General features: G+C 48.9%; 1 protein-coding gene across 1 annotated transcript in view; it reads left to right on the top strand.

Annotated features, from left to right (window-relative positions):
* Nucleotides 1-537: 537 nt before the first annotated feature.
* Nucleotides 538-16,756, top strand: part of LOC137455318 (alpha-2-macroglobulin-like) — a 46,035-nt gene continuing 29,816 nt past the window's right edge. The window contains exons 1-10 of the mRNA XM_068166030.1: nt 538-734; nt 2,785-2,968; nt 5,680-5,839; nt 6,715-6,767; nt 8,267-8,287; nt 8,888-9,056; nt 10,386-10,470; nt 11,778-11,901; nt 15,026-15,140; nt 15,379-15,488. Of these exons, the coding sequence (XP_068022131.1) occupies nt 652-734; nt 2,785-2,968; nt 5,680-5,839; nt 6,715-6,767; nt 8,267-8,287; nt 8,888-9,056; nt 10,386-10,470; nt 11,778-11,901; nt 15,026-15,140; nt 15,379-15,488 (1,104 nt within the window). The 5' untranslated portion in view covers nt 538-651. The remainder of the gene's footprint in view (nt 735-2,784; nt 2,969-5,679; nt 5,840-6,714; nt 6,768-8,266; nt 8,288-8,887; nt 9,057-10,385; nt 10,471-11,777; nt 11,902-15,025; nt 15,141-15,378; nt 15,489-16,756) is intronic.

The raw sequence follows: 16,756 nt of genomic DNA, 5'->3' as shown, positions 1-16,756 counted from the left end.
AATCTTCTTTGACAACTCATTTGTCTAGGCACTCTCTGGCCTCATTTCCTGGTAGTAGCCCCGGTGGGGCCGGGAATGGACGGCACAGGAGAGCAGTGTGAGCGGGGGGGAAGGATTTCAGTTTGCACTCCGTGTTTGCAGATCCTGCCTGTAAGAGGGGGCTGGGAACACCCACTCTTGTTTCCCAAAACTTAGCCCAATGTCCTGCTCCCAGTTTGAAAGGGATCAGCCTGCTCCTGCTCCTGCTCCTGGAGGCAGCGCTGTGTTCAGCTCCATGTAAGGAGCCCTCCCAGAAACGGAGGTGTTCTTGGTTTCTGTGGTTAGCTCCACTGCTCTTTAACTACCACTTTTTCTCTACCACTTTCTGCTGCCCTGCCCCAAAAGAGAAGCAGCTCCAGCCTCCTGGGCGCACTCCCCTCCCTCTCCCTGCCAGAGCCTGGCCTGCTGCCCAGACTCGGAGCTGCTAGCTCCAGCTCCTCCTTGCTGCCTCTCCCCATTTCCGGATCGGCCCTGGCCCGTAGCCCTTATCTCCTCCAGCCTCTGTTTGCAGAGGAGAGTATAAAGAGGTTGAGTCGGAGAGCAGAGCAGGAGCACAAGCAGCAAGGGACCAGGTTGGGTGCCTGGTTGGCTCATCACGTCCTGGTCTGCACCATGGTGAAGCTGCTCATCCAAACAAACACCTTTCTCCTTCTCCTCTTCTTCCTTCCTGGAGACACCTCACCCACCACAGAGCCGTAAGCGATGCAGGGGGGTGTCTGGGCAGGCAGGAGACCCGGGTTGCGTTCCTCTGGCTGTGGCTTTGTTCCTTTACCTTCTGCCTACTTTCTTTTCACCCAGGAATAAAGACACCATGGCTGCATAAAGTGTCTTCTACAAGCAGCAGCTGTAGTGCTTCAGGGGGACCCAAAACAGTCTATAGAACCGAGATAACGGTCAAGCCTCAGGAAAGCAGTAAGGGGAAGGAAAGAGGAGGGAAGGGTCTGAGAGGATACTTTTTGCTGCCTGAGTGAACGGAGAGGATGTCAACAGATTGGTTTTTTCTGCATAAATTAGCTCCTTGGAAAGAAAACTTTTTGTAACTGTTTCCACATTCAGTTTTTTTGTTGAGAGACAAGCTTGAAGACAACACTGAAGGGTGTCACTGGGGGTCAGCTGCTCTGCTTGCCAGGAGATGGGAGTGGATTTAAGCTTGTTAATGAGAAAAGAAAAGGTCAGGAGCAAATAACAGATCTGGTGTGAGCAGCAAGGGCTTCATTCCTGGAACCACAATTTTCAGCTCAGCCCTATGGAAGGAAAATTCCCTTCTTACCCAGGAGTATGTGGTGCTGGAAGATCTTAAAGGTGTTTTCCAGCCAAAAGAATTCTATGGGGCTGGGATGCTATGGCTGTGACTGTTCAGCTCTGTGAGTGCATGTTGTGCTGCATCACTTTTCACCTCCCTTTGCCCTCTTGGTATGTGAAGGGAGCGTGTGTGGTCTGCATGTGTGCACATGTATGGCAGGAGCAGCACACAGGAGTCCTGGCATCCCAGAGGCATTCTCTGGCTTTTTTGGCAATGTCTTTTCCTCCCCAGCAAAAGAAGCCTGTGGTGCAGTGCTTTCAGCATAAACAGAGAGCAGAGCTGGGAGCTGAGAGGCCAGAGCTTTCTCCCTTCAGGCCAACTGATGGACATAGAAGTGTTGGAGCCTCCTCTAACAGAAAGCTTTTGTTCAGGGTAGTGAGAGTTTCTTAAAGCTGGGCATCAAGGCTGGGAGCTCCTTTGCACAATCACTCTACACAAGCAGTAATGAGTAGGCATGTGGATCAAGGAAGAGAAGTTTCTTGTTCCTGATTATGGTTTTGTGTTGGGTCCATCAGGATTATGTTAGATCTCCTATTTCATGAAGGCCATTGCAGTTCAGGAAGCCTTTAAATGTGGTCTGTAACATGAGCTGCCTTCTCTCTCTTCAGCTTCCAAAGGCAAATAACCTGTCATCAGGCACATTTGTCACTGTGGTGGTGAAGGGGGCAACGCTGCAGTTCAGGACATAGGTGTTAGAGCCTTCTCTACCACTAAAGGGGGTGCCCTTCCTTACTTGCTGAGGTGTCAAGGGTTCTTCCCCCAGATGCTTGCTGCTCTGGGGGTACCAGTCAGAGGCTGGTCCTCACACACCTGAAAGAGAGCCCTGTAGTCATTAGGCAGATCAGGTTTGATTCCCAGATGCAGTTGCCAGGCACACCTGGAGCACCATCGACGAGCTGCTCCGCTGGGAGGAAGGCTGCATGGGGATGAGCAGAGTCCCCCTGCTTGGGCCGAGAGAGAGGGGCTTGCTTCCCTGAAAAGCTGAGATGTGCTGCAGTTGTGTTGCTGAAGATCTGGCACCACGCTGTGGTAGTTTGGGGTTTCTGCGAGGAACGAGAGGAATGCTACAGACGGTTTGCAGCATCAATGGCATTTATTCACTGGGTACCAGCACTTGGATGGCTCCTGAATCCTACCCTGTTCTCACAGCCTATCAGAGGTGACAACTGACTCTTCCCCATTGGCATTACTCAAGGTCCCAGGAGGAAATGCTGCTGTTGTGCCAGAACCTAGAAAAAGATCCATTTGCACTGAGGATTTCCTGTGGTATCTGACCTCTGAGACCAGCCTTTATGCTTTCCCCTGCTCTTACTCTTATCCTGGAGATCTTGTTGCACTTCTGTACAGTGAAGGCTGTAGTCATCAAACTGGTTTGTTTGCTCTTTCCGTACAGCTCCTGTTAGCAGTTCCTGCTCCTCTGACCAGTCCTTCTTTGTCCCTAGGCAGTACATGGTGCTGCTGCCCTCCCTGATCCACACTGACTCTCCTGAGAAAGTCTGTGTTCAGCTGAGCCACCTGAACGAGTCTGTGACGCTGAGTGCCACGCTCGAGTACCAGGGGCAAAACAGGAGCTTGATTGATGATGTTGTGTCAGAGAAGGACATCTTCACCTGCATCCCTTTCTCTGTGAGTATCTTAGCATTGTGGGCTGATGGCTTGTGCCAGGGATGAACTGTAAGGGTGCTGAGTAGTAATGACCAGAGAAACACTGTGTAGGTATTAACTTTCCTCTTGGCCAAAGGTAATGTCCACGTCCACCTTCAGCACCTTCTCACTGCTGACATCTCCCTAAGGTGCTACCTAAGTGGGAAACATTGAATCCTAGAAACCTAGCCTCTCTCTAGAACAGGAGGAAAACAGGCCAGGAGAAAGACATGGGGGTAGTATTGATGGTCTTGATGGCTGTTCAGTGAACAGCTTCTTCAGATGGCTCTCCACATCATCCTTCAACAGCCACACTGTCACCTGAGTGCCTTCAAATTGGGATAGATCTGGACCTTGCCTGCTTTCTAGCTTTAGTATTCTGAATTAACACAGGACCACATAGCTGTGATTGCCTCTATCCAGGAGAGAGAGTGAAGGAGGAAATTTGTGTACCTGACAGCCCCAGGGACTATAGCAAGTCATAGGCAACTGGGAATGTTGATCACTGAGCTCAGAGCACAGATTATGTCCTTGGCCTGAAGTCTGAAGAACTGACGTTCAAGATACTGATCTGTTTGGCACCCCTGTTTGGGTTGGAATCATAGAGTTGTTTTGGTTGGAAAAGAACTTTAAGATCATTAAGCTGAACCATTACCTAACTCTACCAAGGCTCAACTCTGTCCCTCAGCGCCAGACCTCTGCGTCTGCTAAACGCCTCCATGGATGGGGTTCAACCACCTCCCTGGGGAGCCTGTTTCAGAGTTTGAGAATGCTTTCAGTGAAGACATTTCTTTGCATAACTGACCTAAAACTCCTGTGGTGCAACATGAGGCCATTTCCTCTTGTCCTATCACTTGCTGCTAGGGAGTACAGGCCAACACCCGCCTTGCTACAACCTCCTTTTAGAATCATAGAATCAATAAGGTTGGAAAAGACCTCAAAGATCATCAAGTCCAACCTATCACCCAAGAACCTCATGACTACTAAACCATGGCTTCAAGTGCCATGTCCAACCCCAGGGAGGTGTAGAGAGCAAGAAGGTCTCCCCTTAGCTTCCTATTCACCAGAAAAAAACAGCCCAAATTTCCTCAGCTGTTCATAGTTTCATAGTTTCATAGTTTCATTCAGGGTTGGAAGGGACCACAAGGATCATCTAGTTCCAACCCCCCTGCCATGGGCAGGGACACCCCACACTAGATCAGGCTGGACAGAGCCTCATCCAGCCTGCTCTTAAATACCTCCAGGGACGGGGCCTCGACCACCTCCCTGGACAACCCATTCCAGGGCTTCACCACTCTCATGGTGAAGAACCTCCTCCTCACATCTAGCCTGAATCTCCCCACCTCCAGCTTCATTCCATTCCCCCTAGTCCTATCACTACCTGACCTCCAAAGACCTGTTCTTCAGATGTCTCTCTGGCTTAGTTGCACTTCTCTGGACACCTCAATATCTTCCTTCTAGTGAATGCTCCAAAACTGAACCCAGTACCCAAGGGGTGGCCTCACCAGTGCTGAGTACAGGGAGAAAATCACTCCCCTGGTCCTGCTGGTCACACTGTTCCTGACACAGACCTGCCATGGGCCTTCTTGGCCACCCAGGCACACTCCTGGCTCATTTTCAGACAGCTGTTGATCTAGGGTTTGTCACGTGTAGGCTGAAGATATTTTTGTTTGTTTGCTTGGAGAGAGATTTATGGAGATCTGGCATATCTAGCTTGGAAAATAAATGTTCTGCAAGGACCACAGACGTTATCTGGAGGAGAAGGGGGATTATTCCTTTAGCCCTGTGAATGTCAACATGAATACAGAAAACTTTTTGTAACTGTTTACACATTCAGTTTTTTTGTTGAGAGACAAGCTTGAAGACAACACTGAAGGGTGTCACTGGGGGTCAGCTGCTCTGCTTGCCAGGAGATGGGAGTGGATTTAAGCTTGTTAATGAGAAAAGAAAAGGTCAGGAGCAAATAACAGATCTGGTATGAGCAGCAAGGACTTCATTCCTTGAACCACAATTTTCAGCTCAGCCCTATGGAAGGAAAATTTCCTTCTTACCCAGGAGTATGTGGTGCTGGAAGATCTTAAAGGTGTTTTCCAGCCAAAAGAATTCTATGGGGCTGGGATGCTATGGCTGTGACTGTTCAGCTCTGTGAGTGCATGTTGTGCTGCATCACTTTTCACCTCCCTTTGCCCTCTTGGTATGTGAAGGGAGCGTGTGTGGTCTGCATGTGTGCACATGTATGGCAGGAGCAGCACACAGGAGTCCTGGCATCCCAGAGGCATTCTCTGGCTTTTTTTGGCAATGTCTTTTCCTCCCCAGCAAAAGAAGCCTGTGGTGCAGTGCTTTCAGCATAAACAGAGAGCAGAGCTGGGAGCTGAGAGGCCAGAGCTTTCTCCCTTCAGGCCAACTGATGGACATAGAAGTGTTGGAGCCTCCTCTAACAGAAAGCTTTTGTTCAGGGTAGTGAGAGTTTCTTAAAGCTGGGCATCAAGGCTGGGAGTTCCTTTGCACAATCACTCTACACAAGCAGTAATGAGTAGGCATGTGGATCAAGGAAGAGAAGTTTCTTGTTCCTGATTATGGTTTTGTGTTGGGTCCATCAGGATTATGTTAGATCTCTTATTTCATGAAGGCCATTGAAGTTCAGGAAGCCTTTAAATGTGGTCTGTAACATGAGCTGCCTTCTCTCTCTCCAGCTTCCAAAGGCAAATAACCTGTCATCAGGCACATTTGTCACTGTGGTGGTGAAGGGGGCAACGCTGCAGTTCAGGAGCCGCAAGCCGGTGGTGGTGAAGAATTCTGAGAGCTTGGTCTTTGTCCAGACAGACAAACCCATCTACAAGCCTGGGCAGACAGGTACTAGCAAAGGGGTGGAGATTTGTGTTTGAGGCAAGAAATTTGTCCTAAAACTGCTGAACTGTGCTGGCCAGATGTTGACTGCTGGTAGTGGGGGTCAGAACCACCACCTCGCAGCGGAGGATTAGATTTTCCATGCTTCACTTGGGAATCATTTGGGGAACCTTAATATACATGTATGTATCTGGAGCACCTGCACACAACTCCTCTGGCATTGGGGGATCTGTTATTGTGGTCCATGCAGTTAGGGTCCCACATTAAAATCAGAGACAGACTGGGTAGTTGCTGTTCAGAGAACAGGGCCAAAATTCGCAGTAAGTCATGAAACAGCTTTCAAAGCAGAAGCTGATTTTGCTCAGTGAAGACAGAGAGAACTATATAAGCCATTTATTTCTTCTGGGCCATTGATCTCCTAAATTTGGCCTGCACAGAATTGAGTGTCCTAAAAGAGGCATTGAATTCCCTGCCCGTCCAGAGCCAACACAAACTTGCAGCCAAGTGCCGAAATAATTTGCTTGCATTCCTCCCTCCCAAGAAGCCAGTCTAGTTATAACAAAATTAGGAGACTCATGTGAATTCCAGTGGAAAAATGCGTCCTTGCAAAGTAAACAAAGGCAGCTGAAATTTAACTTTGGTCCCAACTAATGAGATTCATAATCAATAAGATGTTCCCATTGCCAAGGGTTTGCTCTTAACATATTCTTACCCATGTAATTTCTTACACTGGTGACCTTCTAGCTTAACTTAGCTTTGCAGTGAATGGGATTTGCAGCAGAGGACAGCTCTGCTCTCTGTTGCACCATTTGTTTGTTGCAACTGATGCTTTCTGCTCGTGTCTGCACTCTGGAATCTCACTGTCTGCCCTTCTCCATCAGTGCTGTTCAGAATCGTTTCTTTGGATCAATCCTTCCTTCCCTTGAATGAGGAGGTAAGTATGATACTTCCTTTGCACTAACTAGCTGACCTTAAATCATCTATGAGGGGGAAGAGAGGAAAGAAGTGTCTTTTGGGGAGAGCTCTCAGTACAGTGAGGTGATTGTGCAGTCGTTGGGTTACCTCAGATCCTCGTAACAGAGTCTGTTCTTCACATTCCTGCATTAATCTTCCTTCTGCATTCTCGGAAATGCTGGTAGAAACAGTCTCACAGAATTCACAGAATGGTTTGGGTTGGAAGGGACCTTCAAGATCATCTAGCTCCAACCCCCCTGCCATGGCCAGGGACACCTCCCACTAGCCCAGGTTGCTCAAGGCTCCATCCAGCCTGGCCTTGAACACCTCCAGGGAAAGGGCATCCCTGACCTCCCTGGGCAGCCTGTTCCAGTGTCTCTCCACTGTAGTGTACATTTAAGATCATTATCTGACCACACAGCCATGGAGAGACACCTGGGAAACTGGATGCTAACTGAAATATGGAGTGGTTTTGGTAATTCATGACTGATTTGAAGGACCTTAGTCATTTATAGAAGAGTGGTATGTTTTGGTTTGGAAGGGACCTTAAAGGTCACCTAGTCCAACCCCTCTACAGTGAGCAAGGATATCTTCAACTAGAGCAGGTCACTCAGAGTCCCAGAAAAATGACCTGGAATGCTTCCAGGGATGGGGCTTCTACCAACTCTCTGAGCAACCTGGGATAGGTTCTCACCACCATGAGTGGAAAACAATTTATTCCTTCTGACTAGGCTGAATATCTCCTCTTGTATTTTAAAACCATCACCCCTTGTCCTTTCACAGCAAGCCCTGCTAAGTCTGTCCCCATCTTTCTGATTAGCCCCTTTAAGTACTTAAAGGCCACAAGAAGGTCTCCCCAGAGACTTCTTCAGGTGTAACAATCTCTCAGCCTGTCCTCACCACAGAGGGCTTCCATTTGCCGTTCTCCTCCTCTTTCATACTAGTATAAATCCTGCCCTGCTCAGGTTTTCACTCAGAACTCTGAACACAGAGAGGAAATGAGGATGAAAGAAAATTCCCTACCCACCCAAAGTCCTGCTATTTAAATACCAAACTGTCAATACATAGAAACCAGATGGGAATGAGGAGCAGAGAATGAAGAGGAAGAGCAGGATGAGGGGGTAGGATGGGTCCTTGAGCCCATCAGCCAATGCACTCACCAATGCCTAGAAGGACAGTGGAATGGAATGGAATGGAATGGAATGGAATGGAATGGAATGGAATGGAAAACACCTCAGCAGAGAGAAATTCTGCCATTGCCATAGTGTATGCCTGCTCTTATTAGTGTTGCAGATCACCCATGGTTAGTTGTTTCTGTTTAGATGACTTTCTACCCGAGACAAAGGATTGTCCCTCCTCTTGATGTACCTCAAAATGCTATGTTGCTCCAGACCATTATCCTGTTGGTCACCATCTTGTTCCTTGAAATGTGGTTGCTGGCACTCAGTCTAAATGTTGTTTCTTTTCTTCTTTTTCCAGTTTCCACTGGTGTACATCGAGGTATGTGCAAACATTCCACTTGTGTTCCACATCTCCTACACCTCAGCCTGGGTAGAATAACTACCAGTTAGAATAGAATTAACCAGGTTGGAAGAGACCTTTGAGATCATTGAATCCAACCTATCACCCAATATCATCTAATCAACTAAACCATGGCTCCAAGTGCCTCAGCCAGGCTCTTCCTAAACACCTCCAGGGATGGGGACTCCACCACCTCCCTGGGCAGCACATTCCAATGGCCAATCTCTCTTGCTGGGAAGAACTTCTTCCTAACATCCAGCCTGAACCTCGCCTGGCACAGCTTGGGACTGTGTCCTCTTGTTATGTATCAAGCAGGTCCATTATGTTAATTTGAATGTACAGAGCTTTTGAGTTATATGCTGCCAGCCATGTACTCTGGGCCCAGGTTGCAGCTCCTTCTACTGTCCAGCCTTGGGCTACCCACACAACACTGCTGGTGCATCCCACGTCAGGGGGCCCAGCTTCCTGAAACACTGGGTCTGGGCCTCCTCTCACTGCTTTCATTTCACTAGTGCTTTTTAGCTCCTGTTGCAGACTCCTGCTGTTCTCAGCATCTCCTTGTGATTTCATTCTCTGTAGGACCCAAAGAGAAACCGTCTGTACCAGTGGACAAAGGTAGAGTTGAAGAGAGGATTAACCCAGCTGTCCTTCAACCTCACCTTTGAACCTATGCAAGGGACCTACAGAGTGGTGGCACAGAAGGCCTCTGGGAGGACAATTCACCATCCATTCTCTGTGGAGGAGTATGGTAACTGCTGCTTTAGTTTCAAGTTTCTAACAGCTAGTCATATGATTTATAACAGCTTAACTGAACAGGGTGGTAAAATCTCTCCAGGATGTTCAGCACAGCTAGAAAAATGTCTCTGTGTCCACTCCCTCCCAAGCATCATCCCTGTCTGAGGGGTGAAGTCTGGAGGGCTTGAATGACCTGTCTCCACTCTTCCCTAAGCCCCAGGCCATTTAGCTATTCTGTCTCACCTCAGCAAGGCTCCCATCAGGAGGAGTGATGTGGTTGGATCACTCTGTGCAGACAACCACAAGCCTCACCTCCTTTCAGAGCTGACCTAAAGCCACAGCCTGATCTTCAGTTGGCCACATCTGTCAAGTGTCATGCTACAAATATGGGACTCCCACATCAGGCCTGAAGCCCTGACCTTTTGTTGTAGGCTGAGGCTGTCTGTAAATGCAGACTTTGCCTTTCTTCACCCACGTGCTAATCCTGGAGCTCTCATGACACCTTAGTGCCTTAAGCACTCTCTGGTGCTCTCACCTGTATGCTGATTCCATCTGTTAGGCTAGAAAATCCTAGCTAATACACAGTTGCACGTGGTGGCAACCAACACAGCTTTCCAACCTAGCAAGCCAGCTGCAGCCCTTGTTGCATGGTCTGACATGATCTAGCTCATGCAGCAGAGGTGAGTCCTGGAAGCTGGTTGACCTCTGTCAGTTGCAGAACAGTTTCTAAGTCCTGAATCCCTCCTAGTTCTCCCAGGACAGCCACCACCCACTTCCCCTTCTGCAGCTGGATTTGGATGTGATGTCACCCTATGCAGAGTTGCAGGGGATGCTATGAGGTCTTCCTATCTTGTGAATTGGTCAGATCTATGTGCTTTGGACATGCACAGACCAGGCTGCAGTTCCAGCTCTGTATGCCTGTGGGGTATCTCTACTGACTTATCTCTGGTTTACTACATCTTATTGCCTTGTGACTGATAACTCAAGTGTTGGCACAGACACTGCTGTATATTTAATAGCTGATGTGATAATCCAATCTTCTTATCCTGCACAGCGGTTGGCTGAGTGCCTGATGTCCTCATGGCCTTCTGTGGCACACGCAGGTGGCATGTGCCCTGAGTGATCCTGTCTTGACAGGGAGCTTAGACTCAATGATCTCCAGACACCCCTTCCAATCCCTACCATTCTCTGATTCTATTACTCTATGAAGCCTCTAAAGTCTGATCATTTAGACACAACAGAGATCCAGGTCACTTGTAAGCATAACCTTTGAGCAGGCTTCGCGTCTTGTTGTTCCGTTACCCCTCACCACAATGCCTCTTTTCCTGTGGTTCTGCTGCAGTGCTGCCAAAATTTGAAGTAACAGTGAAAATGCCCAAGGTGATCACCATTCTGGATGAGAAGCTGACAGTGAAAGTTTGTGGTCTGTGAGTGTCATTCTTTCAAGTCCCTGATTCCAAGCTTTTTCTTCTGGTACTGGTGGAAGTCCAGCTGGGAGACTGAGATATGAGACTTCATTATGTTTATCAATTATTTTGGGGGCCCAGGACCAAAACAGATTACATCTACCATCAGTTATTGCATGGGGAGCTTTGTGTGTAATATGCAGAAACAGATAGCTCTTCTGGGTTTTGGGAGGGTCTTGAAGCTAGTGAAGTGTCTAGAGAACAGGTCTTGTGAGGAGCAGCTGAAGGAACTGAGGTTTTTTAGCCTGGAGAAAAGCTGTCTACAGCTGATAGGTTGGACTCGATGATCTTTGAGGTCTCTTCCAACCTTAGTGACACTGTGATACTGTGATACAAGTCCCTGAAAGGAAGTTGGAGTCAGCTGGGTGTTGGTCTCTTCTCCCTAGTAAGAAGTGATAGGACAAAAGGAGAGGCTTGGGTTGACTGTTAGAAGAAACTTCTTCAATGAAAGGTTCTCAAACACTGAAAAAGGCTCCCCATGGAGGTGGCCGAACCCACATCCCTGGAGATGTTTCAAAGAGGCAGAGATGTTGTGCTGAAGGATATGATTTAGCACCAGGTTTGGTAGAGTCAGATAATAGTTGGACTTGATGATCCTGAAGTTCTTTTCCAAACAAAATGATTCTTTGAGTCTGTTATTTCAGACCAGCTACAGCACCAGGGAAAGGGTCTTCAATTTTGTTTACCTGAGAATGATGTTTTAACTGTTGTTTCTACTTGTCATGGCTGAGAGGAAACCATAAGTGACACACAGCTCCTCTCTTTCCTTTGGGCCACCTCATTTGATTGTGCATGGCAATGTTCTGTACATCCTCCAGGGAGAGTCAAGGCTGAGGTTGGAACGTGCTGGAGGACCCAATGCACATCCATGCACAAACAAATTCCACCAGAGTTAGGTGGTGGGGTAGGCAGTGCAACATGTTCTCCAAGAGGAGGGGTACTCTCAACTAAATCAGCATGAGAATCACAGTATCATCTTGATTGGAAAAATAACTTTAAGATCATTGAGTCCAGCCATCATTTTAGTCTGCCAAGTCTGATGCTAAACCCTGTCCCTCATGGGGGACCATAAGAATTAGTGATCCTGTCCCTGTCACCAAGCTCTACCCTAATATGTTACCAAATTTCTTCCTGTTATGACCTTGATTTGTCCTGGAGGGACCTCTAGGGAAGAGTCCTGGATCCATGGGGAGGGAGGTAGCAATGTTTCTCCATCCCTCTCACTTACCTGATGGCTCTGTTTTTCTTCCAATCCATGCTACTGGTAGCTACACATTTGGGAAGCCTGTTCCTGGCCACGTCAGCTTCCGCATCTGCCGGAGGTTTGAATACGCAGCTACCACCTGCTATGGTGAAGAGTCTAAAGCAGTGTGTGATGAGTTCTCTGGACAGGTGAGCCATGAGTACCCATGTGGGTGGGGTGATAGGAGAAAGTGTTGTTTACTGATCATGCCTTGTAGGCAGGGGCTTGCACTGAGTGTGTGCAAGCAGAGTGTGCAGAGGGAAGAGAGTCTGCGAGTGTGAGCGGAGTGTGCGGAGGGAAGAGAGTCTGCGAGTGTGAGTGGAGTGTGCGGAGGGAAGAGAGTCTGCGAGTGTGAGTGGAGTGTGCGGAGGGAAGGGAGTCCGTGTGTGAGAGCGGAGTGTGCGGAGGGAAGAGAGTCCGTGTGTGCGAGCAGAGGGTTCAGAGGAAAGGGAGTCCATGTGTGCGAGCAGAGGGTGCAGAGGAAAGGGAGTCCATGTGTGCGAGCAGAGGGTGCAGAGGAAAGGGAGTCCATGTGTGCGAGCAGAGGGTGCAGAGGAAAGGGAGTCCATGTGTGCGAGCAGAGGGTGCAGAGGAAAGGGAGTCCATGTGTGCGAGCAGAGGGTTCAGAGGAAAGGGAGTCCATGTGTGCGAGCAGAGGGTGCAGAGGAAAGGGAGTCCATGTGTGCGAGCAGAGGGTGCAGAGGAAAGGGAGTCCATGTGTGCGAGCAGAGGGTGCAGAGGAAAGGGAGTCCGCGTGTGCGAGCAGAGGGTTCAGAGGAAAGGGAGTCCATGCGTGAGAACGGAGTGTGCAGAGGGAAGGGAGTCCATGTGTGAGAGCAGAGTGTGCAGAGGGAAGAGAGTCCATGTGTGCGAGCAGAGGGTGCAGAGGAAAGGGAGTCCATGTGTGCGAGCAGAGGGTGCAGAGGAAAGGGAGTCCATGTGTGCGAGCAGAGGGTGCAGAGGGAAGAGAGTCCATGTGTGCGAGCAGAGGGTGCAGAGGAAAGGGAGTCCATGCGTGAGAACGGAGTGTGCAGAGGGAAGGGAGTCCATGTGTGAGAGCAGAGTGTGCAGAGGGAAGAGAGTCCATGTGTGCGAGCAGAGGGTGCAGAGGAAAGGGAGCCCATGTGTGCGTGCAGGGTGTGCAGAGGGAAGGGAGTCCGCACATGCGAGCAGAGTCTGCAGAGGGAAGAGAGTCTGCATGTGCGAGCAGAGTGTGCAGAGGGAAGAGAGTCCGTGTGTGGAAACAGAGTGTGCAGAGGGAAGGGAGTCCATGTGTGCGAGCAGAGTGTGAAGAGGGAAGAGAGTCCATGTGCGTGAGTGGAGTGTGAATAGGGATGGGAGTCCATGTGTGTGAGCGGAGCACGCGGCAGAAAGGGAGTCCACATGCACAAGCAGGGTGCGCGGAGGGAAGGGAGTCCACGTGTGCTAGCAGAAGAGAGTCCGTGCATCTTAAGGAAGCTTGAAGAAGGAGAGAAGATTGGGTGTAAGATGAAATGTGAAAACTGAAAAGAGGAGGGAGGTCTTTGCAGGAAGAAAGGTGTGTGCAAAGGCAAGAAGCTGATGGAGAAGGGAAAGATGAAAGAAACAACCAAGAAAAAGGTCAGCTGGAGAGTACGAGAGGGAAGTGGGAAAAGATGTGAGTGATGAGAGCAGAGTTGTAGTTGGCTTACACTAGAGATATTGTGTGGCATCCGAACTTGGTGCCAGAAAGGAACAGAAATCAGGGGAGGGGTGATGTGGTTTGAGCAAGAAGGAAAGGAATTTGTGTTTAGCAGCAGCATTATGACAGAAAAAGAGCCACACTTCTTCCGCTCCTCAGACTTGCAAGTCTGGAACAGCAAACCTAAATGGTGTTTGAAAGATGGATAGGTGCAGTGATTGACAGAAGGTGGGGTAAGAGCAACTGTGGAAATATGCCAGGACAAGGATGAATGCCAAAGACATTGTTATGGCCTTTGGGGTCTGCTACACTGTGATCCCCACCACTGCCTCTGCCACTGCCGTTATACATGTCAAAAGAAAGTGCAAACACTGTTCCATGCCTCACTTCCCTGCTCTCTGGAGGCCAGCCTTGTGCATGAAGATGCCAAAAAGAGGTCACAAACTTTGGAAATCCTTTTCCAGCTGTCATCTTTCTACACAGGCACAGGCTTTGGTTGAGGGATCACTCATACAGCTTTGTGTATTTTGAGTCAGCAGTGCCTGATGCCTGGCAAACTTCTGCTGTGTAGCATACACAGGAATAATTCCCTGTGTTTTTGCAGCAAGCCTTTGCAGTTTCAAACTTCACACAAATCCAGTTTGCAAACTCTTTGCCCTGCTGCTGCTGCAAGTGCTTCAAAATGCTCCTTGCCAAGTTACTTGGCCACAACAACCCCATGCAGTGCTACAGGCTGGGGTCAGACTGGCTGGAGAGCAGCCAGGCAGAGAGGGACCTGGGGGTACTGGTTGATGGTAGGCTGAACATGAGCCTGCAGTGTGCCCAGGCAGCCAAGAGGGCCAATGGCATCCTGGCCTGCATCAGGAACCGTGTGGCCAGCAGGAGCAGGGAGGTCATTCTGCCCTGTGCTCAGCACTGGTTAGGTCACACCTTGAGTCCTGTGTCCAGTTCTGGGCTCCTCAGTTTAGGAAGGAGGTTGAGTTGCTGGAAGGTGTCCAGAGAAGGGCAACAAAGCTGGGGAGGGGTTTGGAACACAAGCCCTATGAGGAGAGGCTGAGGGAGCTGGGGTTGCTCAGCCTGGAGAAGAGGAAGCTCAGGGGTGACCTTATCACTCTCTACAACTACCTGAAGGGAGGTTGTAGACAGGCGGATGATGGTCTCTTCTCCCAGGCACCCAGTACCAGAACAAGAGGACACAGTCTCAGGCTGCGCCAGGGGAGGTTCAGGTTGGATGTTAGGACGAAGTTCTCTACAGAAAGAGTGATTGCCCTTTGGAATGTGCTGCCTGGGGAGGTGGTGGAGTCACCGTCATTGAAGGTGTTCAGAAGGAGACTTGATGGGGTGCTTGGTGCCATGGGTTAGCTGTTTGGGTGGGTTGGATTGGTTCATGGGTTGGACATGATGATCTTGAAGGTCTCTTCCAACCTGGTTTGGTTTATTCTAATAAAGGTTTATTCTAATACTCACCCACTTTTCCAGTTTTGATAAAAACAGCAGAGGGAATGAGGTGATGGTTTCCCTTCCAGTTCAGAGCAGTGCACAGGGATGGATTCATTAAGTTGGATAAACCTAAGAATGGGACTAAACTGGTCTTGTTTCTTTTCCTCAAACAGGCAGACAACTATGGCTGCATTTCTGAAGTGGTAAAGACCAAGTTATTCCAGCTCAAAAGAAGTGGGTATGAGAATAAACTCCACGTGGAGGCTAAGATTAAAGAGGAGGGGACAGGTATGAATCATTTGGATTAAAGACCTGTGTAATAAACCCAGGAGAGAGCAGCAGAGAGGCTTGCCAAACAGGAACGAGAGATGAAACCAAACTGTTGCTTTTCTGGAATTCTAAGGTTTTCCTACCTGGAGGCCAGGGGTATCAACAAAATTGCTTATCCAGCACAGGAAGGTTGGCCTGGATAAAAGTAATTCTGGTCAGACAGTGGCAAATTAATTCTCCATGCTTCTTCCTGCAGGATTGGAGTTGACTGGAACAAGCTTCTCTGAGATCACAACCACCATTAGCAAAATCACCTTTGAGAACTCAGATTCCCACTACAAACCTGGAATTCCCTTCTTTGGGCAGGTAGGAAAATGAAAGCGTAAGAATGGGATGCCCTTAGTGCCAAGCAAACATAGTACTGAATGCCCTGGACAAGATATGTGCCTCCTCCCTCTGCAAAGATGCCAAACCTCAGTGCTGCTAATCCATGTGAGCCCCCTCTCCTCTTCAGGCTCCTGAACTGGGGAACAGCAGCTGAGAGCACAACCCTCATTCTGCTTTACTTCTCTGTCCTCGTGCTTCCACTTCTCCAGCCAGCCAGAAGTCTGCTTTTCCAGTCACCTGTCTAAAAGGAGGCCTAAGGGGTGTGACTGTGAGACAGTTTTAGGCTGTGCCTTTAAAGCTAGCTGCAAATTTTCGAGCAGGAGACTGGAGAAGGACAAACAAAACTCTACAATTGGGTGTAAAAAGGAAAACAAGAGGTTATTCTAAACTAATTTCATTGGCTAGATGTGTGGGATGTAGCTTTAATGATCTTACATTCCATTCTCATTCTGTCTCTCTCTCTGCTGGCATGCGCATCTGCTGCTCCTGGAAAGAGACCTCTTATCAGCTAACCTCACAGATAAGCATTACTGTCTTTTTTTAACAATGCTTTTGAACTACCTGAAATTTCCCTAACATTCTCCTTTTCTCTCTTCTTCTAATTACCCAGAGGAAGAAGGGGAAGGGGAGGATAGGGGGAAGTGAGGCAATGTCCTCCTGCACAAGGAGGATTTCTGTGCTGTTTTCTCTTTGTAAATACGTGTACAATATTGTAAATACTGTGTGTTTGTACACATTCATTGCATCCCATTGCAGAGTGTAGCTGTTGCTTGTGTAATACAGCTTTCCATTTTGCTTCCCCGACTCAGTTAGCTGAGCTTCTGTTAATGTGGGTGGGTTAAACCATCACAGAGTTAATGTCATTCTCCATGTGCACATCAGTCTCTCCTCTGACCCAGAGGTGAACCCTATGAAGAGAGGCTGAGGGAGCTGGGGCTGCTTAGCCTGGAGAAGAGACTCAGGGGTGATGTTATTGCTCTCTACAACTACCTGAAGGAAGGTTGTAGCCAGGTGGGGGTTGGTCTCTTCTCCCAGGCAGCCAGCACCAGAACAAGAGGACACAGTCTCATGCTGCACCAGGGGAGGTTTAGGCTGGATGTTAGGAAGAAGTTCTACACAGAGAGAGTGATTGCCCATTGGAATGGGCTGCCCAGGGAGGTGGTGGAGTCACCATCACTGGAGGTGTTCAGGAGGAGACTTGATGGGGTGCTTGGTGCCATGGGTTAGTTGTTTAGGTGGGTTGGATT

The sequence above is a fragment of the Melanerpes formicivorus genome, unplaced genomic scaffold (genome assembly GCF_026170545.1).
Source record: "Melanerpes formicivorus ecotype bairdi unplaced genomic scaffold, bMelFor1.0.p_v2 SCAF_96, whole genome shotgun sequence".
Classification (NCBI taxonomy): domain Eukaryota; kingdom Metazoa; phylum Chordata; class Aves; order Piciformes; family Picidae; genus Melanerpes; species Melanerpes formicivorus.
Note: the sequence above shows the minus strand (reverse complement) of the source record. Positions and strands in the feature narration are given on the sequence as shown.